At 46.2% G+C, this 24,589-nt stretch overlaps 1 protein-coding gene across 4 annotated transcripts in view; it reads left to right on the plus strand.

Moving 5' to 3' along the window:
* The window catches only part of OGFRL1 (opioid growth factor receptor like 1), a 130,810-nt gene that overhangs the window by 43,148 nt on the left and 63,073 nt on the right, over positions 1 to 24,589 (plus strand). The window contains exon 9 of one of the 4 annotated variants that reach the window (XM_074991069.1): positions 11,988 to 12,287. The exons of the other annotated variants lie outside the window; for them this stretch is intronic. Within the exon in view, the coding sequence (XP_074847170.1) occupies positions 11,988 to 12,134 (147 nt within the window). The 3' untranslated portion in view covers positions 12,135 to 12,287. Of the gene's footprint in view, positions 1 to 11,987; positions 12,288 to 24,589 lie in introns of those variants that run through there. 4 annotated transcript variants of the gene reach the window in all.

A 24,589-nucleotide genomic window follows, 5' to 3' on the forward strand; every position in this document is an offset into this window, starting at 1 on the left:
GGGTGTAGATGGAGTGGCTGGGGGTAAGTTGGCAAGGGTGTCTCAGACAGTGCAGAGCATCCCTACCACCTCCCCCCACGCATCCCGCCACCAGTTGAGTTCAGCCTTGTTCAGGGCCAGCCACCTCTCTGCCAATGCATTCTGGTGCCAGAGAGCAGCTGTGTAGGCCCTGGCCTCCTTGTCTTGGCCCTGGAGTTGGGCACTCTGGACACATCGCTGCCATGCTGCAGGTGCTGGGGCTGGTCTGGGACTGGCTGTGTGACTGGTGGACCCTCCATCCTGCATGAGGCTGGCAGGCCCCAGGCTTGTTATCCAGCTCTCTTGCCCCTTGGATGGAGCTGTTGTAAGACAGGTGGTGGGGAGAGAGGGAGGGGTTCAGAAGCACATCCTGACCCTAGCTGCCATACCCTCAGCCCCCCTTGGTGGCTTCTCCACCCCAGACCCAAGGGACAGATGTGTCCTGGGGATGCCCCAGTGCTGTATCCCATGTTCCCAGCGTGCTGGCCTGTGTGGCACAATGGCTTGGCGATGGTACTGCCCATGGTGCCCTGCCAGGGAACAGGCTGGTGGGCGTGGCTGGGGGAGGTTGGACATGGGGGAGTCTCTACCTGGGGAGTGAGTGGGCCGGGCATAGCCATGCTGCTCGAGGGTCCCCCCAGGGCAGTCACGTGGCTCGGACTCTGTATGGAACATGGTGTCAGACATCACCTGCAGGTGTGTCTGTGGCCCTAGGCTGTGTTCTGGGATGGGCCATCCAGGAGTGGGCCATTGTGTGGGGCCCTGGATGTGCCCCCCACCCAGGGATGTGCCATGACCCGCACTTACCTGAGATGGCCTCAAAAAGGTGATGCCTGGCAGGAGCTGGCCTGGGTGCTGGTGGCAGGGGGCAGCTCAATTATGAGTGAGCCCACTGAGGACTCCTCAGCGGCCAGAACATAGACATCTTGGCCACCGCGTGCTGTGACTGGACCCACCTGTGGGATCCAGTGCAGCTCTCTCCCTGGTGGTGAGGAGTGGGGTAGTGTCATCCCCCACCAGGAGGTCTTGCAGCTCCCTGAAGTAGGGACAGCTGGCTGGGGCATGGCCGAACCAGCGGACACTGTCCCGGGCACTCAGGTAGCCCTGCCTCCACTCTTTCACCTTACCCCACACCTGCCTGGTGGTCCGAGAAGGGTGGCCTCAGGCAGCCAGGCCATGGGCAAGGCGTGCAAAGGAGGTGGGTATTCCTCCAGTGCCCAGTGGTGTTCTGCAGCACCTCTTTGTCCTGCCAGAGCCACAAGAGGTTGTGGAGCTCTGGAGCCCAGGATGGTCCCCTCCGTTTTGGAGCTCGGTTGGGGACCTGGGTGCCCTCAGCTGGCTCTCTGGGGCTGCCCTGTGGGGCTCAGGGTGTTGACCTATAAGCCATCTCTCAGCCTTGGGGTTCGGTGGGTGACTCAGGGCCTTGGGGGAGTGTGGCTGCCTCCACATTCTCCCAGCTTCCTGCCATGGGGTCTCTTAGTCCTTGCAGCTTTAAAAGAGGCCAGATCCAGAGACCATAGAGCCCCTCTGGGGCTGCCTGGAGTGTCTCAGCACTCTGGCTGGCCACTGCCATGGTGGACTACTACTTCTGAAGGAAGCAGTCCGCGAGTGTCTACACTTGCTTTCTTCCAGGAGAATCTTCTGGAAGAAGGCACTCTTCCTCAATTGGGAGCAGCGTAAGGACTCCGGAAGATGCGCCATATTCTGGATTTCTTCCAGAAGAGCTCTTTTCATGTGTAGGCGCTCCACAGATCTTCCAGAAGAAGACGCCACTATTTTGGAAGATTGCGCATGTGTAGAAGTGGCCTTTGTGTGTAGACGCTCTGCATGTTTTTTCAGAAGAGGGCCTGATTTTTCCAGAAGGACTTGCTAGTGTAGATGTGGCCTACAGATCACAGGGAACGGGGAGTCGTCTTATATAGATCTTGACAAGACAGAAGAACCATTTTAGATCAAATGGCACTTGAACTTTCTGTGAAAAATATCCACTTCATAAGCTTTTTCTTTCTTATTAGTCCTTTAACACAGCAGTCAAAATATGAAAACTTGTGAGTCATAGAAGTTGCAGTAAACAAACATAAAAGTTTTTCTAAATGTAAAATAATACCCAAGAAGTACTAGAACCTGGAGTTTGCTATACATCTATATGTATCTTATATTTTTTTTTCCATAATGCCTCATTGATAAAAGTAACATGGTGGTTCGATTAAAGCTTTCAGCAGCCTTGGAGAAAGTAAATGAGCAAAATTCTCCAAGTGAAAAATAAATCTTACAGTTTTTTAATTTAGCTGTATTGCTTCCCATTCACAAATATATGCAATAGGGATAAAGCAGGTCTGATTGTGCAGTATCGTTATTCAAATTTATATTTCAAATACTTTTAGGCTATTACCTTAACACAAAAAATACTATATCCCTCAATCTAGGAAGGCTCCTCAAAGCAACTAACTCATAAAAATAATAAACCAGATCCAATAAAAATTCTGAAAATGCACCACGTGTGAAGGAAGATGTGAAGAGATATGAGGCATGATCTGCACTGGAGAGTTAGTTGAAGTGCCTGCCTCCTAGGTATTCTGCTGCCCATTTGAAATCACAGCCCTGACATAGGTGCCTGGATATCCCTGTACTGTATGGGAAGAGTTAGGTGCCTAATAAAGAGATTCCCAGAAGCTGGCAAATTGAGTACATAAGGAGCCACATAAGCTATTGGGAACAAAATGCAAAGGAAAGTGTGGGGCTTAGAGGCTAGGGCCACAAAGGTACTTAAATGCCTAACTCCAGTCTTCTCTGTAATCAGAGAGCTTGGAAAGCCACACAGGAGAGATTCAGGTACTGCCCAGCTAATTAGCAGAGCACGCACAGCCTCCCTCAATGGACAACATATTTCTATAGGTGGTGCACATCTGCACATGCCTTAGTGCATCTAAACAAAATTTATTCTGCCCATGGATGGAAAGAAATTGAGGGGACCCTGCCTATCTCCCATTGATCTGGGCCTGAAACACCTGACTGACAGATAGAGGGAAGTGCCTAGCTGCACTTGGGATTCTCAGCTGCAGTTCCCCACCTAAGGCAGGTCATCCCTGTCTTGAAAAAGGAAAACAGGGAAAGAGATCCTGTCCATAACCTGGTGGTTAGGGCATCCACCTGGTTTCAAGCCCTTGTCTTCACATCCCCAGAAGCCGTTTCTCAGGAGGACCCTACATGCAGGTCTGGGACTCACCAGCTCACCAACAGACAGTCCAGACCTATCAGTGACTGGATCCAGACTACTCAGACTGGCTTCTCCCTTCTCCAGGGCACCAGCATCTCATCCCCCAGATGAGCTCTTCTTCCCCAGCTTTTGCATATCAGTCATTTGACTTGCTGTCCCCTTTCTCTCCACCACTGCTCCACCCCTGAGTTGGCTCCCTGCTCTCCATCCCTTGCACCAACACAGCTCCTGGCACTTGACATAGTGTCTCTCCTCTCTCCTGCTGACTTGCCTAGGAAAAGCTGAGTCTGCCCTGGCTTCCTGCCAACCAGAGACAGCACCTCCTTCTGCCTGAACTACCAGTGCAGAGAGCCCCAGGTGGCCAGGTAAGATCCTTGGGCCTACACAGACAAGACAGACTCAAGTGTGGAGAGGGACAGAACACACATGCAGAGTCAACAGTGTGATGGCAATAAACAGCATATTGCCACCACAGGAGTTTTTCAGGTTGTGGGGAGGTCACTTAGGGCTTGGCCAAATGGGAAGTGAAGTGGCTGCAAGAACAGACCAAGGTCTAAGAGGGGCAGGGCCAGACTTCCAGTTAGGCACAATAGGCAAAGGCCTAGAGACACAAGAATTCTAGGACTGCCTAAAAGTAGGTTAAAAGTTTCATTTTTATGGAAACCACAAAACTCCGCTGTAGGCAGGAGTGAGGGCACTGAAGATGCTGTGCCTGGGGATACATGGGTGTGAATCTGGCCCTTCAGGTGTGGGTGAAGTGACACAGCAGAAAGGGCAGGGAGAGGGAGAAAGTTGGCAATCACCACAAAGCAGAGGAAGTCCAGTCAAAGCTGTAGCATTGTCCCTGGATGTGGGCTGGTCCCTGCTTTAACTGCTTCTGTCCCTACCAGCTGGAGTATCTGGCTGGCTCTTCTCCAAGTTTTTCACCAAAGGCACATGCTGGGAAAAGGCACCATCTGGGCAGAGCATGAGTGCATGTAGGTTTCCCCTACAGAGTTCTGGGTGAGGGTGTTAGGATCTAGGGGGTGCACTCCCCCTCTCACCTGCTGTGGGGCCTAGGTAGAGACTCCAGGCCAGGCTTAAGCACAAGCAGGGTTTTTAAGCTATTAGCAATAGGACAGTGTCAGGCATAACCTGGAAGCCAGCAGACCCCAGCTAGAAGTGTGCAAGGCAGCTCAGGGTGCAGCCTGGGCTAGGAGAACAGAAGAGCTAGTTAAGCTCCCAGGTGGGGGCAACAGGGAGTGCTTGCAGTTAATCAACAAGCACCCACTGACCTCCCTGCCAGACTGCTGGGAGGGCTTAAAAAGCTGTGCCAGGCAGAGGAGGAGGATGATAAGAGGAGAGAAAATAGGTAAGGAGAATAAGTAATATTTACAAGCGACAGCAGCAGGGAGTGGGAGTAGCTTGTCCAGACAATGCCTGGACTCCCCTCCCTGAGTGGAACTGAAACCCTGACTGTGGTGAAATGGGGAACGGACTGACCAGCTCGTCCAGGCTGGTGGAGGTGGGTGCAGCCGAACCCTCCAGCAGAAGGGAGAGGTGTGAGACCCTGGCAAGACCGGGGGACCTGCCACACAGGGTTTGGATGACTTTGCACAAACCCCCCTGCAGAAACTTCAGCACCTGCAGGGATTTAACTGTATACAGGGACAGGCAGCAGCTGAGCAGTGGTTTTGTTAATGTCAGTGGTACCTAAATGGTAGGCTTAGATACACAGAGGCAGCAAGGCCTCTCAGTATCCTTTTGAAGCTAGTCCTTAAGCCTCAGTGCAAATGGGACACATGCATATCTGAAAATGTTCCCCTAAGACCTTGTAATTCCAGTTCTCTAACTCTGAACGGCTCTGGTGTCACACTGAGGGCTGTTACTTGCTTCAACAGTCACCAGCACAGAAACTTTAATGTTTTTCAAAAATGTATTAAGGGTCTATTGTGTTATCATTTTGAAGCAGAGCTTTTCAGTGAAATCAGTTAAATGATGATCATACATTATGGCTCTAACTGCGGTGATATAAATACACTGTGTTCCTACAGAAATAAAATGGAAGTTTTTTTTTTTAAATAGAGATTATGGCAGTCACATGTGCAAAGCCTATTTGAGTAAGTCTTTAAATAACACATGTGCAAAGTATAACATCATACAGTCTAAATTAACAGCAAATATTTAAAGATTGATCTGAATAGAAAACAGTTGAACAATATGGAAGAAAACAAATTCTTTGTTCTTCAAGAAAAAACATGCTACTTCTGAGGCACCTAAGATTATAATGACCCAAAGAATAAAATATTAACACAGTTTGTAGTAACTTTTTCCAGCTAATCTTAAACCTAATAAAGGAAGAAATGCTTACATATCACTGTTTCCTGAATAAGAGGATGGAAAAAAATGTCTTGTGGCACAGAAAAAAAAATTTGTTGCGACATATTAACATCAGTCACCTTAAGGGAAAAATAATTCTAAAACAATGAAATTGTGGTATAAGCCAGGCCAGCTCCCACATACAGTGCTACTTTATAAAGCCCCTTGGATTGTCAGCAAGCTTTACTGCGCCTGATGAATGTAAATGATACAGAAATAATGCCTTACTTCATTGGAACAAAGCCTGTCAGAAATTTCTTTCATTTTTTAAAATTAATTCCATTTACCTTTTCAACAGAATTTTAAATCTTTTGTAAAATGCTCCAAGGGGTAGCAGCGCAGTGTGAGACTTATAATCAGCATGCAAGACTGACAGAAAGTTGGCTCTTTTGGTCTCCCTCACTGTTTTCCTTTATTCTGGCTCTTCTGTTCACAGCTTAAATCACAGAGAAAGTCAGTATTTAACTCCTACAGCAGGTAGCAGAAAAATACAAGGAACCTGAACACAAGTTTTAGAGTAAAATTATGATACAGAGGTGAGACCAGAGCATTACTCACTTACAGAAAACAGTTGTTCTACCTGCTCAAACTTTCTGTTTGTTGCTGCACTGTGCAGTTCATTGCATAGATTTTACACATGATGCAAAAAGGGAAAAGACCATCCCCATTATGTCAGGGGTTACTTAATTAGGCAAAAGCAAATGTGCAGAAGGAAAACAAGCATGGCCATGGATTACCTTGTTGGTGGAAGAGGCCGATCTTGATGTTAAAGCCCCATAAGAAATAGTCTAGCCTTTAGAGGCAGCAGCAAGTGGCCCATTCTTGTCAATCCAGGGAGGAACTGAATGTTGTCTATCCCAGCCAGTAAAATACTTCCATAACAATAGCTACAAACTTTCTGCTACAGTAATTTATGCATGCTGCTCTTCTTGTGCTAGTAAGTGTAGAGCTGAAAAGGATTGCCCACTACATTTGCTTTCTTTCTTTTTCCTAAGACTTCACAAGTTCGACATGGGTGGGAGTTTTCCAGGGAAATCCAGACGGTACAGAAAGTGGTCTTGGTTATTCAACAGGTGGCACTCTTTCTTCTGAATTAATACTGAAACAATTTGGGGTACTCTCTGCTGATGGAAATATTGTCTTTACAGATGTGATATAATGCTAAAATCCTAACCACTCCCATTAATAAATCCATTTATGCCAATAGGGTTAAAGCCAGAAGGGATTTTGGTGATGCAATACCTAATTTGAAGGCATGCTGCTGGCCAGTGGAATTCACATGCTGAGTTAGGTGCCCAGGTTCCCCATACAACAGGGAGATGTAGGTGAAATTCACAGAGGCCAGTAAGAAGCCAACTCAGCTACTGAATAGGAAGTATCACAGAAAGGCATGGGGCTTGAGACCTGTGCCTCAAAGGGAGATGAGCACCAGTTGTCACTCAGGAGTCACAGCTGTGAGCCCTCCCTGGAGTTAAGTGTCTAAACTTAGATGTGACAACTAATAGCCCAGAGGTTAGGCGGGCTCTTCCCTGTTTTCATATACACACTCTGCTAGTTTTGTGCAAGGATCTGAACGTGGGGTTCTCATATCCCAGATGAGTTCCCCAACAACCAAGTTTCAAGGTGTGGTATTCTCTTGTTAAAGCTGTTCTTTGTATAAACAGTTTCATATCAGTGACTTGGGTCTCCTGATTTTAGGTCTCTGACACCCCAGATGAACACCCTGGCTGACTACCCAATTACTCTCTCACTCTCTGGCCCAAGGAAAATATAAGTTATTTCATATGAAGTGGCATATCTTCAACTGGAGAGAGAGCGAGAGAGCGCTACCCTCCTAAACACCCCAAAGCCTATGATGAGGGCATTCTCCTAAGCTGTGTGAGTCCTGGAGTCAAGACATTGCACCAAATCAAGCAGAGTGGGTGTCTGAAAACAGATCTCCATCATCCAGGTGCTTCTCCTGGCAACTAGTTATTCTAGGACACACCCTCTGCCTTGTTTGAAAGCTTAGGTTATCTTGCACATACCCACTGCCAGCAGTTCTGTTGCACAGATGCCTACTGGCAGAAATTGTGCAGGGGGCCTGAGGATCTTAGTGGTGTCTAAATGTTGGCCTCAGGTGCCTATAGAGATAGTTAATCACCAATGCCCCCTTGTGCTGAGACCACTGCCTACCAGGCTAATGAGATTGCACAGGCTCATCGGTTGTGGACTCGCACGTGGCTGAGGAGTCCAAGCTTTGAACGCCATGAGCGTTCACAGTGGGGGGCAAGGGAATTGTCCTGGCTCTGTAGGTGCAGCTGCTGCTGTTTCTTTCTTCGTCTCACGAGCATCAATGAAGCATACGCGTTGCTGCTCTTCAAAGGTGTCATATGCGTGTCGTGTGAGAGCACACCAACCTGTTCGGTCTTTTGAGAACTAATGAGAACTGTTTCCTTATATTCCCACATCTGTGTGTATCCACTGGTCTTAGATTGTGCGCTCTTTAGGGCAGAGACTACCTCTTGTTATTCTGTTTACACAGTATGGTCCAGGGATATGACTGAGGGTCTTGGACACCACTGCAATTTAAATAACAATTCAAGTTGTAGGCAATTGTATTTAGCCTGAGTAAAACCTCCATGAAGTTTCACTTGGATATTGCATTCTTCTTGACTTGTTCAAAGTAAAATTTCTGATATTTGAAAAATCAACGTATTACTTTTAACAGTTGGAAACCAATTAAATCTACTGAATCTCTATTGCCAGAAGGCTGAATGAGAGGAAAAAAGATATTAAATTGGATAATTACTTGCATTCAGTGCTCCCAAAAGATTATTCCAGTTGCGTTATCTATACCATAAGTGAGGGGCAAAGACACTTTTCCCATGAAACAAAAAAATAAATAACGCTCATTGTACAATAAGGTTAAAAACAAGAACCCCCAAACTAATATCTCATACTTTAAAATAACAGCTTCAGCGAAATAATTATGTTTCCATAGAATTGAACACATGCAAGTGAAAGCAGAGTTGGAACCTAACTGTGTTTTACCACATATTAGATCTGGTCTAATAGGACCATCTTAGTTAGATGATAGCCAAACAGATTATAAGTATAGTCTTCTCTGTATGTAATCCAGTTTTGGTCAGTGAATCAGCTGTGTTTATGGGACATATTCCAACAATCTGTCAACTGGAGAGAATTTTGCCTCTCATGGCTAAGACTGGGGTCAGACTGAGATGTTATCCAAGACTTTAAGCACAGAAGGCGACTGAGTCCCTGTGGGCTCCACCCCTTACAATGACAAGATATTTTCCTTCCAGAGAAGGAGGACAAGGCATGAGGCCCCCTCAGTTCCCAAAGGAGTATCAGTAGGGTCCCTGCCTTTCCTGACAGCAGCAGGGGTAGCAGGAGGGAGTTCCTCTCAACCTCTTGGCGATGAAGTGAAGAGGGCAACATGAAGGGATCGCCAGCATTTCCTCCATCAGAGAGCGGGTAACTGCGTGGCTGGGTGAGTGAGGGTCATTGTACTCCCCTCTTCTTGCCGTGCACCAAGTTTGTCTAGATTAGAGAGAGGTGAGATTAGGTTGGGGTGAATAGAATTGTATCCATTTACACTACTGGAGGATTTGGCTCATAGTGCCTGTTTCAGTTACAGTTGGTTAAGAGGCTGTGATTATTCCACTACACGGGTCCCTGCCTTTATAACTTTATGATTAGATTATTGCAACATGCTCTGCATAAGGCCACCCTTGATATTTACTCAGAATCTACATGGAAAATGTACCGTGATTCCGTGATGATTCTTCTTCCTTAATTATATCACAGGCTGCACAGTTTCCATTATTGAATCCTGACATTTGGATCCTGCGTTACTGTAGGAATAAGTCTTAGCAACAAGGATATATATGCATTTGTGTTTTCCATGTGGCCATTTAGTCTAAAAATAGGTTTTATGCTTCTGTTGAAAAGACATTGGGAGTTAATTAACAAAAAGTGAATAATTTTTAACTCTGTTCCACCACTGCTTATGTCCTATTAACAGTGACCTCAGTGAAAGATAAGGGAAATTTGATTCCACAACACAGTCTGTTTCCTTAACAAAATTGCAACTTGCTAAAAAGACTTACTCTTGTGAAGTTCTGCTATAAAACTATCTCCTTCCTGTTAAATAAGCACAGATTGACCTTTCTGTTGCTGTAGCTGAAATGGCTGATCTGAGTGAGTACTAATCTTCCCACTGCAGAGAAAAATGATTTTGAAAAATACCTCAGCAATGGCCTTTTAAACTTTGCTAGTATTACCACTAGGTCTGATGAAGTGTAATTACAACATCTCTCTATTACTCTGTGCTACTGATTTACTACGAAAGTGCCATTAAATCTTCATTAGATTTCTTACATCAGATAATGTTTCAGCGTAGTCTGATAATGAATATGTCCTTCTGACGTTAGTGATGAAAATAAAGCCCGCTTAACGTTAGTTCCCCACACTCATTTTCAGAGAGATCATCACAGTGTCCCAATCCAATTTATTTTGTATGTACAGTGTATTTTTTGAAGAGCAGCAGCTTCCAGCATTTGCAGCTTAAACGTTTAAAATGCCAGGATTATGAAAAACAGCTGGACTGTCCTCTGCAGCTGCTTTGTCTGGTCAAGAATTTAAGAACCATTCTCTTGCTGTACAAAACCATCATATATATTGATTGAAGACCACGTTGCTCCCTTAAGTCTAAATGTCTCTTTAAAAGTTTTTGTGGTGAGTTCTTTTCAAAACACTGTGCTATAAAATCTCTTCTATACTTGATTTCAAATGTATTTGGTGGCGTTTATTCTTTTTGCTTTTTATCTTTTCTTTCCTTTTTTGTCTGTCTCTATCCTTGTCCTCTTGCCCTTCCCTTCAGGCAAGAGGGAAATGGTACATTACACTATTTTTAACAAACTGTAATCTTAGATTTATAGACTTAGTTGATGACATAGTTTACATCGTAAGCTCCTTGTCTGTCATTGACCATTAATTTATACAAACAACCCTAGCACAATGGGGACAATACTTGGTGAGCTTTAGGACTACTGCAGTATTACTTTGATGATAAAAAGTGTGGATGACACCGAGTATTAAAGACTGAAAAGGACAGGACAGTCATGTGAAGCAATCTAGATCACTTGGAAAGTCAGGGCCATTCAAATAAAATGCATTTTAATACGGCTAAATTCAAAGTGCTACTGCTAAAACCAAGGAATTCAGGCCACATGTACTGAATGGGGATCTGTCCCCTGGACAGCAGTGACAGTGAAAAGGACTTAGAGGTGAAGCCACTGAAAGAGCTCCAAGTGAAATCTTATGGAAAAAAAAATCTTGGAATGTGTTGGTAGATGAGTGGTTAAAAGGAGCAGGGAGGTAATTTTCCCTCTTTATATAGCATTGATGAAACCAGTACTGGATTACTGTGTTTGGTTTCGGTCTCCACATTTTTAAAAGGACTTTGAAAAACCTGAGAGCATGCAGAAAACAAGCAGAGATATTAGCTGAGACCAAGAGAAGATAATTGAGCCAGGCATATGAAGAACTCAGTCTCATTCAAAAGAAGATTGAGAGATAACTTGATTACAAGTATCTAAGCACCAGGAGAAAATACTAGTACTATAGGGCTCTTTTACTTAGTGCACAAAAGGCCCTACAAGCATCAGTAGCTGAAAACTCAGGCTAGACAAATGCAAGATTAGAAATCGGACACAATTTTTAAGTGATTAACCACTACTACAGCAACAAGTTAGAAAGGGATTTCCATCTCTTGATGTTCTTCAGATCAAGAGTGGGTACTCTTCTGGAAGATATGCTTAAGCCAAACACATGTTAATGGGCTCATTTCAGAGTAACTGGCTGTGAAATACAGAATGTCAGACTGGATAATCCAATGATTCCACTAAATAATAAGAAAAGAGTATAGGAAAATGTCTTGCATATTGTATTTACGCTGTCTTAGAAAGCAATAACTTACGTCGCAGCACCGTAGTGTTCTGTTACATGCTGCACATTCAAAATTGAGACACATATCTGCTTCCCAGTCTCCAACCCCAAGCCCAGCCTTAGGGCAAGGTGAGCCATGTATCTTCAGGACCCTGTGCTCCAAATGAGGTGGCACCTACTGCCCACCAGCTGGGCCCCACTCAGTATGCTGCCTTGAGACCTGCAAACTATTTGGTTGGACCTGTCCCACTGAATTCTTACTGTTTATTTTACTGGGGTTGGGCGGGGAGGGAGAAATCAGTACAGATTCTGACCAGGAAAATGTTCTTTATTATTCACAGGTATTTAACTCTACTTTTCACCCAAAAGTCAGAACAGGACAAATGTGCTGGACTGGGACACAAATGTGAAGGAAATGATATGTGCTTTCCTTTTTCCCCAGAAACTTCTTGTTCTTATTGGCAAGGATGATAGAGCTAACCTGGCTCTTTTGTGTCGTTTGTTGCACTTCCTGATGAAGTGGTTTCAGAGTGGAGGAGTCTCACCACCTTTATGTGGGCATCCAAAGGGTCACAGTGACAATAAGTGATGCCTAGTAACAGGGAGCTTTGTGTTCATGTGTACTATTTCAGTTTCAAATATCACTTATTAATTTTAGTTTAACATTTAAAATATGGAGGAGTAGATCATAAGATTCAAGATGGTGCAATATTATTATTAAAGATCTTACGTTATCTAATTTGTTAGGAGTATTCAGTGCAACAGATCAATATATTTGTTCAGTTTACACTTTCCTCAAATGGCAGCAATGCATTTAGTGTAGACATAATTATTCCTGATACTATATAACACAAGGTTCTGTTTACCTGGTGATGTTCTGTAATGCAGTATATAAAAATTCTCTATACGTTAGCTTCTATAATTCCATTTACTCTGTAACCTTTATTTACATAATTTTCTTCCCTAATCTATTGTCTCGTACTATTATTTTGAATCCTCAGAAATCATATTTTACATGTACACAGGTAGATATCTGCAAATGCGAAAATAAAGTCTCACAGTGGCACAGCACAGAATATGTCACTCAGTACCATTAATAAAAAAGCACAATCTTTTCTGAATCACTCTATTAAAAAGAAGAGTTTTTGGTTACCGAGTTAAAAACAGCAATTTTGGTAGTCTCGGCAGCTCTTTTAGATATTCATTTGCCATCATTTTATATTGCCAGGCTCCAAAAGCATGTTATGATCAGACATTCCCATGCCATAGCATCTCTCTCTAACGTCCTTCCATTCTATGTTACACTCTTGATTTTCTTGTTTACAAAAATATGGAGAAATAGCTGGGCTTAAAGTTTAGCTTAATTCTATTACAAAGGCAATAGTTCTGTTACTACAGCAACAACTTCAGCATTAGCCATATTTGATCTATCTGGAAGTTTAAGGCCTGACAGGTTGAGAACCCTGGACACAGCCACAGTAGTTGCCAGCCACCCTCTCAAATCTAATTGTTCTCTCATCTCATTTTCAGTTCAGTTGCTCTCTCTGCCAGTTTTCTTTGTGGCACAACAATGGAAAAGAGAATGAAGAACTTTATTAGAATAAAGAAAACAATATTGTCTATAAAACAGCATTTTTCTCTCCTTCATTGTAGAGCTTCTGCTGCGAACTTTTCCCTGTACCCTTCTGCTTGTATTCTTGCTAGAAGCAGTACACATAACCTCATGCTCTCATCTCCCCTTTCATGTTCATACATGTATTTCCTTGCTGCAGCTTTTTCTCCAGTCATTTTCAAGTGTTTTTGGCAAAGGAGGGTCAGTGGTTGTCACTGAGCGTGATGAAGAGTTGAAAGGATGCATCATGGTCTGCGAAAGATGTGACAGGTACGCTGTGATAGGAGAGGGCACCATAATAAGTGGGAATGGAGTTGAAAGATCCTGCAAACTCTAAGGTCAGTCCTTCCAGACACATTATAGATAGACCTCTAGTTATCTTATCGGAGAATATAGACCATGCACCACCTCATTATGGCGTCAATGTAGCAATTAGAGGAGAAGGTGGTCCTTAATTTGGAATCACTGTCCAAATTACCTTGCAATAGGAGAAGGGCCCTAGGAATGGGGTGGTAGATTAGGTAGAACCTCTCCTTGATTGGTATGATTGATCAGATGCAAAGAATGCCTTCACCTAGCTTAATTACAGCTTCCAAAATATGCCCTGAGAGATACCTAGCAAATATGAGAAATTCATAGCTGAGTAAGAAATTTACTTTGGGAGTTTGGAAGGAAGGCAATTCTGTATCAGACCTGACAGGTTCTATAATCTAATGCAGTGGCACCCACGAGCAATACCGTTGTTCTGGTTCTGTTAGCATTTCCAGCATAAACCCCCTTTCTCCTGGTTTTTCAACTGCCATTTCAAATTAGGTCCAGCTGTAATTTCTCTGTCAAGATATGTATAAAATGAAATTCAATTTAAGTCACTATCGAAGTAGAGCATACCAACAAACGATTCAAATTACCTATTTTTCAGACATTCTGGCCGTATCTACACTAGCAAGTACATTCAAAACTGAGGTCGGAAGATGGCCTTCTTTTGAAATAACCTGCGGAGCGTCTACACGCACCCTGCAATCTTTTGAAAGTAACATCGAAAGAACGGGGGGAGTTCCGTCGAAGTTGGTTCTCTGTTCTCACAGTGGGAAGAGCAGCCCACTTCGAAAGATTATTTCAAGAGAGAGCAAGTGTAGATGCTCCACGGATGGCTATTTTGAAATAGGGAGTCCACCATGGTGGCAATCAGCTGGCAGGCAGCGGCGCAGCTCTTGGCATGAGTAGAGCTCTGTGGCCCCAGCGTCTGGCTGCATTTAAAGGTGCATGTTCTCACAAGCCTTAGGCAGGAAGCTGAGAGCATGCAGGCAGCAGGGAGTCCACACTGCTCTCTAGCTCGCTGGCTCCTATGATGCCCAGCCAGCCCCTTGCCTTTCCTGGCCCCATGGCCAGCCACCCAGACCCCTGCCCACCCCAAACCCCTCCCAAGGATAGCAGTGAGCCCTCCCAGGAGGCGAGCCAGGCCCCAAAGTGCTGGGTCCCCTCCTGAATGGAGGCCAAGCTCCAGGACCTTCTCTCCCTATGGGAGGATGAAGAGGTCCTCCACCAAACAGGGGTCCAGCACTGCAATGCCGTGGTCTTTGAGTGGCTGTCAAAGCACCTGACTGGCCGGGGCCACCCCAACTGCATCCCAGACCAGGTCTGATCGAAGGTGGAGGAGCTCTGCCAGGGATATTGCAAGGCCTGGAATGCAGCGGGGCAGTCAGGGACAGCTCCCACAAGCTGCCCCTACTATAAGGAGCTCCACCGCCTCCTGGGGCCAAAGGAGGCTGGACCCCCAGTTGTCATGCTGGACACAGCCGAGGCCAACACCAAGTCGGAGATGGTGATGGAGGGTGAGAAGCACCTGGGCCCGGTAGCCAGCACCAGGTGCCCATTAACAGCAGAGCGACTCGACCCCACCAGCAATGACTAGAGTGAGGGGGGCCTTCGTCATCGATGTCCCATCCAGGCCGTCCAGCCAGGCCCCATCTGCCCAGGCCTTGCCCAACTTCCCAGAGGGACCCACAGGTAGGTTGCATGCACGCCAGCTGCCCCAGGACCTGGGGAAGGGATGTTGGGTCCTGCCCAGGATGGCCACAGGCCTCCAACAAGGCCGCCAGCCCTGGTGCACGTGGACCCTGGACGGCTCCGCTTCCCAGGCCCTGGGTGGCCAACGCACGGCACTCAGCACCACATGGCCAGGACAGCACCATGGGCCAGCCAGCCATGGAGAAACTGGGGGACAGTGGTGGGGAGCCCATGCCCTTGGCACCCATGCAAGAAACCCTGGGACATGGGCACCATAGGATTCCCAGGACATGGGGGAGTGGGCAGAGATGTGGGGTCCTGCGTCTGGGACTAGTGGCCCATTCCCCCTCCCCGTCTGTCTCCACAGCTCCTGAAGCCAGACCAGCCCCACCACTGAGGGCAAGGGGGAGAGGCCCAAAACCCTAGCGGGGACTGCGTGGGGCCACCACTGGGCCATCTGCCAGTGCCACCAGAGCTGGGAGGAGGAGGCGGGGGACACTGGCCACAAGCGGCCCTGTTGGACCTTACTGGTATGCTGCGGGAGTGGCTCGCCATGGAGTGGCAGGTCTGGGGCTCAGTTGCAGCAAATCTAGACGCCCTGGCCCAAGCCATGGTGGGGCACCTGGCCCCAGCTGCCACCCCTTTGCAAGGTGCTCCCACCCCCCCCAACTCCCACCACACTGTCCCCCATCCCCCAGCCACCCTCCTGCCTCCCCCCCCGAGCTCCCCCACCAGTCCTCCCTCCCACCCCACCTCTTGCAGTGAGCGTCTCCCCCATAAGCCCAACCTCACTGCCCTGATCTCAACCCACCTGCTCCTGGCCAGCCTCATACAGCTGGCCCATATGTTGCTAGCCAGGGCTGGCCAGGAGGGGGGCTGCACCCCCACTCCCCACTCCCCCTGTGCTAACCCGAGGGAGCCCGCAGGGGTCCTGCCCCAGCTGCACCCATACTTTCCTGTGCCACCAGCCCTGGCCCAGCTGTTAAGGGGCCCCCGGACAAGTGGGGGAAGGGGTGGGCATAGGCAATGGGGATCCCAGCCCTTGACCCTGGTCAACAGGTAGAGCCCTGCACCCAAACCCTCAGCCCTCCCAGGGCTTGGAAGGTGCCCGCCCGGGGCCACAATACCCTTGTATATAGTTCCCCTCCTCAGCTGCCCCCTTTGCAGTCCTGCACCCCTGCACTCCTCCCCATATATAGTTCCCTCCAGTTGGCACAGGCACAGACCACTGTCAGGTAAAATTAGAGAGTTTTTTGTTTGGTTTAACCCGAGTCCTGTGTGCATGTATTGGGGTGGGATGGGTGTGCAGTGGGGGTGTGGGGTGTTACTGCAATCCCCATTCGAAGACGTGGTGCAGGGTATCCCATACCCGCACCCTGTCCTGCTGAGCCTGTCGGCATGGGATGGCAGGAGGCTGCTCGTACTCGTGCCCCGCCTCGATGGCCCACCCATGCACAAATGGCTTGTGCTGTGCCTCCACCAAGTTGTGCAGGGTGGAGCAGGCCCTGGCCACCACGCTGCGGAGGCTCACCTCCAGCCTGGTGAGGAGGCATTGGAAGTGCACCTTCAAATGGCTATATGCCCACTCAACTGTATTGTGGGCCTGGTTCAGCCGCTCATTAAAAGCATCCTGGATAGGCTGCATGTGTCCCATGTATGGCCTCATCAGCCAGGCCTGCAGGGGCTAGGCTGCATCCCCCAAAATGCAAGGTGGCATTGTGGTGTCCCCGATGAGGAGCTCCCACCAGGGGATGAAGTTCCCTTCAGCCATGCGGCAGTCCAGCCCCAAGTTCCGGAACACTCTGGCATCATGAGCGCAGCCGGACTAGCCCACGGAGATGTCCTGGAAACGAGCCTTGGTGTTGCCGACTGCCTGAAGGACCACAGAGTGATGGCCCTTGTTGTTTTTGTGGGCCACGCCGCTGTGTGCTCCAGTGCCCAGAGGGTGCTGTGCATGCTGTCCAGAGACCCAAACAGTTTGGGAAGCCCAACTGGTCAAATCCCCAAATGGCATCATTCAGGTCCCTGATGCAGATCAGCTGCCGCAGGAGGACTCTGTTGATGGCCCGGTCAACCTGCAGGGTGTGTGGGGGTACGTGCTCATGAGTGTGGAGTGGGGTGCAGTGTGCCCCCTGTCCCTGCCCCCTGCAGAGCAGTCCTCCTTGGGGCCCTATTTGCTGCCCCCATCCCCACCTCTGTCCTGTCCCTGGAGGGGTCCACACCCCCCAGTCTCTCACAGTGCCCCTTGCCAGGGTGCCCCCTGGCCCATGCATGTGGGAGGGGTGTGACATGGGCATGGCTTCCCTCATTGAGGATTGCCCCGATGGCGGCCATGCCCACCCTGTACTGGTGGCTGATGGAGCGGTAACTGTCCATGGTGACCAGTTTCCAGAAGGTGATGGCCACCCTTTTCTGGAGCAGGAGTGCCAGCCTCAGGCGGGTGTCATGGTGCTGGAAGGCTGGGGCAAGCCAGTGGCGCAGCTCCAGGAATGTCCTCTTGGTTATCCTGAAGTTCTATAGCCACCGGTCACTGCCTCAGTTCTCCAGCACCAGCTGCTCCCACCAGTCACTGCTAACAGGGAAGCCCCACAAGCGGTGGGTGACCCAGGGGACCAAGTGGGGATGTCACACCCTGAGGATGGCCTCCAGGAGGGTGGCTAGTAGGGTGGCCACCTGGACCCACTGGTGCATGGTGGCCAGGACCGCACCAGTGGGCTGGCCTCAGCCTGGAGGGGGAGGGGGGGGAGCTGCTCGGGTTCCATGAGGGCCTGGGGTGCCTCCTCAGGTCTCTGTTGGTCTGCGTGCCTGGAGACGGGTAGCTGGCCCTCAGCATGTGCAAGCCGAGGCCTGGGCTTGGGGGGGCCCTTTAAAAGGACGGCAGGTTGTGGCCACAGAAGGGCTCATCCACCATGCTACCCTGTCCATGGCACTTCCTGCCCCTGTACTTTGGAAAGAGCACCCTGGGATGTGTGGGCGCTCTCTTTCAAATGTGTGGTGGGGGCTATTCGAAAGGATGGGTCGAACCTTCGGTCCCCATTTGCCTGTGTGGATGCTCTGTTTCGAAAGGCCGGCCTTTGACATTCAGTTTCGAAAGCCGTCCTTTCGAAAGAGAGCTGTAGTGTAGACTCAGCCTATGCGTTCTACTGTTCCAGAGCCTGTAGAGAATAATTTGGTGTATTGCTTACAGCATAAAAGTAGGTGCCAGTAGACTGGGATTCTATCCCTACTATGTGGCAATTTAACTTTTTTGCCTCATTTTCCCCAGATGTAAAATAGATTAGAAAAGGAAGTAAAAGATGCATGCATCACAGCGGGCAAGGGACTGGACTCAATGACCTCCCGAGCTCCCTTCCAGTTCTGTGAGATGTGTATGTGTGTATCTCCAAATGTAGCTCATGTATTACATTAGTATAATTCTTATTCTTATGCAACTCCCTTTTGCCCGCTATGATGAGGCTAATTAATATTCTAAGCTCCTTAGAGCAGTAGCCTGTCATGTTTATTTATGTATGAAATCATGTGTGCGCTTACAGCATTATACAATAGAACTGATGATAAGTAATATAAACTTCTTTACGGGAACTTAAGATTCTGCGTGGAAAGGTGTTCAATATATGTAGATAACAGTAATTCTTTTCTTCTTACTGTCACTAATAATGGTAGACCAGGAGTTTAATCCTTCAAATAGGTTAGTTACAAACTCACCATTTAAATTAAGCTATATAGAGATTTTTATCTGGAAGTCACAATTTTCAGTTTGGCTCAGAGCAATATGACTGGAAGTCATTAAAACTATCAAACAGGTAGTAAGGGTCTATGAAAAATGATTTTGGTTGTCTTGGTCCAAGTCCCAATTAATCATTATTTTATCACAGAAGCAACTGATAAGCATGAGTTGATACCACTGTTTCCAGCCTTTGCAAACAGGCTAGCCATGGTGTTCATCCAGTTCTCAAGCAGCAGCGACTATAGTTCTTCTGAAAATATATTCATTGTTCAAGCCAACTAGCCACACTCAACCAGCCAAATAGCCACATGACTAGTGACTAGCATGTTGGACAACAGGGGGCTACAGGCCAAGTGAAACCGATTCCTTATTACACTTGAAAATTGACTGACCTGAGTACCAGGGTCAGATAGACACCACTCCAGTGTAGAGACACAATGGGAGAATTCTTCCATCAGCCCCCTAAATACTGTCTCTTGGAGAGGTGATGTCCATCTCACAGGCCTTGTCTACACTAGCCCAAATCTTCGACATGGCCATGCAAATGGCCATGTTGAAGATTACTAATGAGGTGCTAAATGCATATTCAGCACCTCATTAGCATACCGCCAGCCGCAGCTCTTCGAAATTGCCGCTTTTCACTGCCGTGCATCTCTTCCAGATGGGGGGTCCTTTTCAAAAGGACCCCACCAACTTTGAAATCCCCTTATTCCTATGAGCAGATAGGAATAATGGGATTTCGAAGTTGGCGGGGTGCTTTCAAAAAGGACCCTTATTTGGACGAGCCGCGCGGCAGCGAAAAGCGGCAATTTCACAGAGCTGTGGCTGGTGGCATGCCAATGAGGCACTGAATATGCATTTCAGCACCTATTAGTAATCTTCAAAACGGCCATTTGCATGGCCATGTCGAATATTTGGGCTAGTGTAGACATAGCCACAGTGTTACATTTGTCAGAGTAAAATCTCTGTCCGTTTCACTTAGAGAGAAAGCAGTAGAGCTTCCTGGAATTGACAGGTGTCACAGCTCTTCCTGGTTTTTATTCTCACAGCTGTTTTGGGTGGGTTTTTAATTTTACAGTTTCATAAGGAATATGAGAATATGAGACCAGCCATGCTGGGTCAGACTAAAAGTCTATTTATCCCAGTACCGTCTTATAACAGTGGCTAGTGCTAGGTGTCCCAGAGGGAATGAACAGAACAGGTAATCATCAAGGCTACATCTACACTAGCCCCTTCCTTTCAGAAGGGGCATGGTAATGAGCCAGGTCGGAAGATGTTAATGAGGTGCTGTCATGAATATGCAGTGCTCTATTAGCATAATGGTGGCCACAGGAATTCAAAAGTGCTGCTTTTGAATCACATGCCACCCATGTAGCCAGGGGCCTTCTGAAAGGAACCCCCAGTCTTCAAAAGCCCCTTATTCCTATTTGGTTTTAGGAACAAGGGGCTTTTGAAGTCCGGGGGGGTCCTTTCAGAAGGCCCTCGTCTACACGGGCAGTAAACGATTCAAAAGCAGAACTTTCGAATCGCCGCGGCTGCAATTATGTTAATGAGGTGCTGCATATTCATGGAAGCGCCTCATTAGCATCTTCCGACCTGGCTTATTACCATTCCCATTCCGAAAGGAAGGGGCCAGTGTAGACACAGCTCTAGTGATCCATTCCCTATCACCCATTCAGAAGCTGGGGCTTCTGACAAACGGAGGCTAGGGACACCATCTCGGCCCACCCTGGCTAATAGCCATTGATGGGCCTAACCTCCATGAATTTATCTAGTTCTTTCTTGAACCTGTTATAGGCCTGCTTTCACAACCTCTGGCAAAGATTTCCACAGACTGACTATGCAAAGAAATATTTCCTTTTATTTGTTTTAAACCTGCTGCCGATTAATTGCATTTGGTGATAGTTCTTTTCAAAGACTTTCTGAAAATCTAAGTACACTGTATCTGCTGGATCCCCCTTGCAAACTACTCAGTCAACTGGATTTTAAAGGTAATCATTTAAGTGCCTCGTTGATTAAAATGGTTTCTCCTAGCCTTCTAGCCCTGTTTAACCATCCATTTGCACACCATACACACAGTCATCTTGAATGTTACTTGCCCCTATGAAGTTATTATGGGAAAATGAGTTAATTGTCTGCTCACTATTGTCTTTTCTAATAAAAGTTTCTTTTAATATCAAGAGACAAGACACAGCTGAATATGTTTTGGGTTTTGAATTAGCTGCAACCTAAACATTCTGAGGAAAAGCCCACTGAGACAGAATATTTCAGAGTAGATCGCTTTGAAATTCTCTGGACTGTGTTGAAGGAAATAATTTGTTTCCTAAACAATTACGTCCTGGGGACACTTTGTTATTTAGAACATTATTTTCTATTGTGTGGTTAATGTAATGCACTGTTGCATTAAAGTAAATTGCCCTAGGATTTAAAAATTACGTTGTCTTCAGGTTTCATTTGTGAGAAAAGGTCAAACTTCACTAAGTAAAATATCAGCAACTGACAACAGAAAGCATTTCCAGGCCTTAGATAAAACAGAATATTCTCAAAACTCTAACTGGGCTCCAGAGTGATTGGCTAGGTTTAGAATCTTACTGTAAGCTTCAGGCAGAACACACACAAGTACTTTACACTAACATAAGCCCCCTCAAAACCTAGTCAAATAATACTTTCAAAGCCCCCTCATCTCCACCAGTGGGAAATTCCTATTTATGTTGCTGCCATTTCTTCATATGGAATAGTTTCAAGATAGAGCTGGGTGAATAACCTTAAAAAATATCATTAAATGTGTTTAATAAAATATGTGCAGTACTGTAGATGAATTAATTATTTTTAAAAAGTCACAATTCATTCAAAAGGTATTGCTAAATTATTCACATGATTTATTTGAATATTTGAATATTTATTTGAATATATTTAAGGTTCTAAAGCCATGGCCCATGCTATGACAATGACTTGCTGTGTGGTTTTGGACAGCAGCAATGCTGGTAAAAATGCCTGAGCCAGCTCTACCTTGTATCTTCTTGTGGTGCAAACATCGATAGACTTGCACCTACTGAGAAGTAAATATAGTGTAGACAAAGCTTGGATGTCCAGTTCTGGAAAACATTATTCTCATAGACAACAAGTTCAGTAACCTTGGACTCCTTTGACCCCCATGAGTATGGACTACTGCATGGTTGAACTCTTTATAAAACCAGGTTTGCTTTTAATTAGCATCATGCAACATCAGAGAGGTGAGCTACCCACATTTATCTCAACGAAGTATTAACCATGAGGTGCAATTATGAAACCACTGTGGACGTTATGAAATTATCTTACAGTTGACCAAAGCAAACTAGAAAGGAGAGGGTTGACCATATTTGGCCAGATTGTGAAAACTCTTACTCAAGCTGAATACTATCTTTCCCCATGAGTAGTCCTACTGCAGACAATGGAAATACTTGTGAAGTAAGAAACCACTGATTGTGAATGGTAATAAGGACATTACTACTCTGTATTGCTTCCTCTTTTTGGTATCCCAACTGGATGAAGTTTAGTCCTGGAAGTTCTTAGGAAAGTGCTACTCCTACCCCTCATTCCCCCATTTCATATCTGCGAATGGCTGGCTAAATACAGAAGCAGCTTCCCCTCCCTTGGTGTTCACACCTCCAGATCAACTGCTGGTAGTGAGCCTCACCCTTGCTGACTGAGCTAACCTTGTTATCCCCAGCCTTGCTCTGGCTTATTTATACCTGGCCCTGCAGATTTCCAAGACCAGCATCTGATGAAGTGAGTCTGTGCTCATGAAAGCTCATGCTCAAAACTTTTCTGTTAGTCTATAAGGTGCCACAGGACCCTTCGTTGCTGTTACAGATCCAGACTAACACGGCTACCCCTCCGATACATTTCATATCTGTATCTCTACCATTTCACAGAACATTTTCTTGTGCTCTCTCTCTCATTTGTAGAATTCAGGGTACGGCGTTGCAGAATACATCTTGCCTCTGACTAGGCCCAACCCCCTTAGTGCCCTTTCACAAACTTTTTGGGATGAAGCCATGAACACCAGCATTAAATCTTGCATTCAGATGTAATTCTGTGATTTTTACCTGGCTACTGACAATCTCAGTTAGTATAAGAGACCACTCAGGGACGTCTATGGAACTCAATCTTCTCCCTTCCTAAATACCTCAATTTACCGAGCACCTAAATATTTGAACTTCTACTACCTAACTTGATTGAACGCAATCAGACACCCATTCAAGTCCCAGAACAAGTCATCTCCTGTCCATTACAGCGTTCGTTGGTGCTTGGGTGCATGGTGAGCTCAGAGGGGTGCATCCACATCTCCCCTCAGTCTGGTGGTTGCTGTGCTAACCAGTTCATATGCTAGATTTGGACCACTTTTCCAGCTTGGCTGCAGCTGTAACCCAGTCTGATCCATGGGCCAAACCCAGCTCTGGATCCACTTTGCATTTGGGCCTGCTCATTTCAGTAGATGCAGTAGGCACATGCACCATGTCCTTAAGCACATGGTCTTCCTTCCAGTACAACACCTGTGCCAACCAACTGGTTCTGAGCCAAAGAGCTGTCTTGGTGTGGGTCAGGTGAACTCCTGAACCAGAATGGCATTCTTCTCCTAAAGTGCAAGATGGGCTTGCAAAATTTTTGACAGCTCTAATCATACCTAAATAAGTATTTTCTTGTTTATAACAGACAAAAATTCTTCCTCACATTTAACATAATGAAATGTATCTATTGGACATGGCCTGGGGTACTGGCACTCTTCGAGACGTTGCTTCAGAGATGAAATAGGCCTTACCAGCTACAAAAAGTACCTGTAATACCTGGAATAACTAATGTCAGTTGCCTATGGTTATTTAAGGCAGCTTGACATATATTCAATAAAAAGCATGCTCATACATAAAACAAGGGCATTAAAATACCAAATATAGCTAGTCCTGGGATCACTGTGCACTATCATGTCAAAATACCTATCACATATGTGTTTGTGCATTGCTAGAACTGCAGCTGTGCAACCAATTATTTATAAATCCACTATATTTGGATTGATTAGAATGCCCATGAGTCAATCACATTTCTGTTTGGATAGGGCACGTGGAAACAGACTTGAGATAAACAACAGAATTTGATATGCTTGGTTGGCCTTTGTTTGGTTAGTCTGAGCAAGAGCTGTGCATTATTTTTTTTATATGAACTGCAGTAACATGTAAAGGGTCTTATCAGTGACAGGGCTTCACTAGTCTGGAAGGCTGTACAGGCATATGTATTTATGATCCCATTCTTATTTGAAACAGGTCACAAAGGAAGAATCAAACAACTGGAGGAAAAGACAGGAAAAGAATTTATTCTTTGCATTTTGAATTGATTGGATGGCGCAATCTAAAGAAGAGCAGATTACAGTCACGGAGATTCGAGATGTTCAGATTCTGAATTAGAGTTTTAGAAGTGTGGCTAAAAGAAAAGATAATTTGTTATTTTATAGACTATTATCATATCCTCTCTTAGTTTTCTCTTTTGCAAGCTGAACAGTGTTAGTCTTTAAAATCTCATGCGGAAGCTATTCCATCTCCTAATATTACTTTTTTCAATGATAATATATCTTTTTGAGATGGGGCTAGCAGACCTGCATGCAGTATTCAAGGTGTGGCCATGTCATGGATCTCTATAGTAGCATTATGGTATCTTCTGTCTTATT

This window comes from Carettochelys insculpta, chromosome 3 (genome assembly GCF_033958435.1).
Source record: "Carettochelys insculpta isolate YL-2023 chromosome 3, ASM3395843v1, whole genome shotgun sequence".
Taxonomy (NCBI): domain Eukaryota; kingdom Metazoa; phylum Chordata; order Testudines; family Carettochelyidae; genus Carettochelys; species Carettochelys insculpta.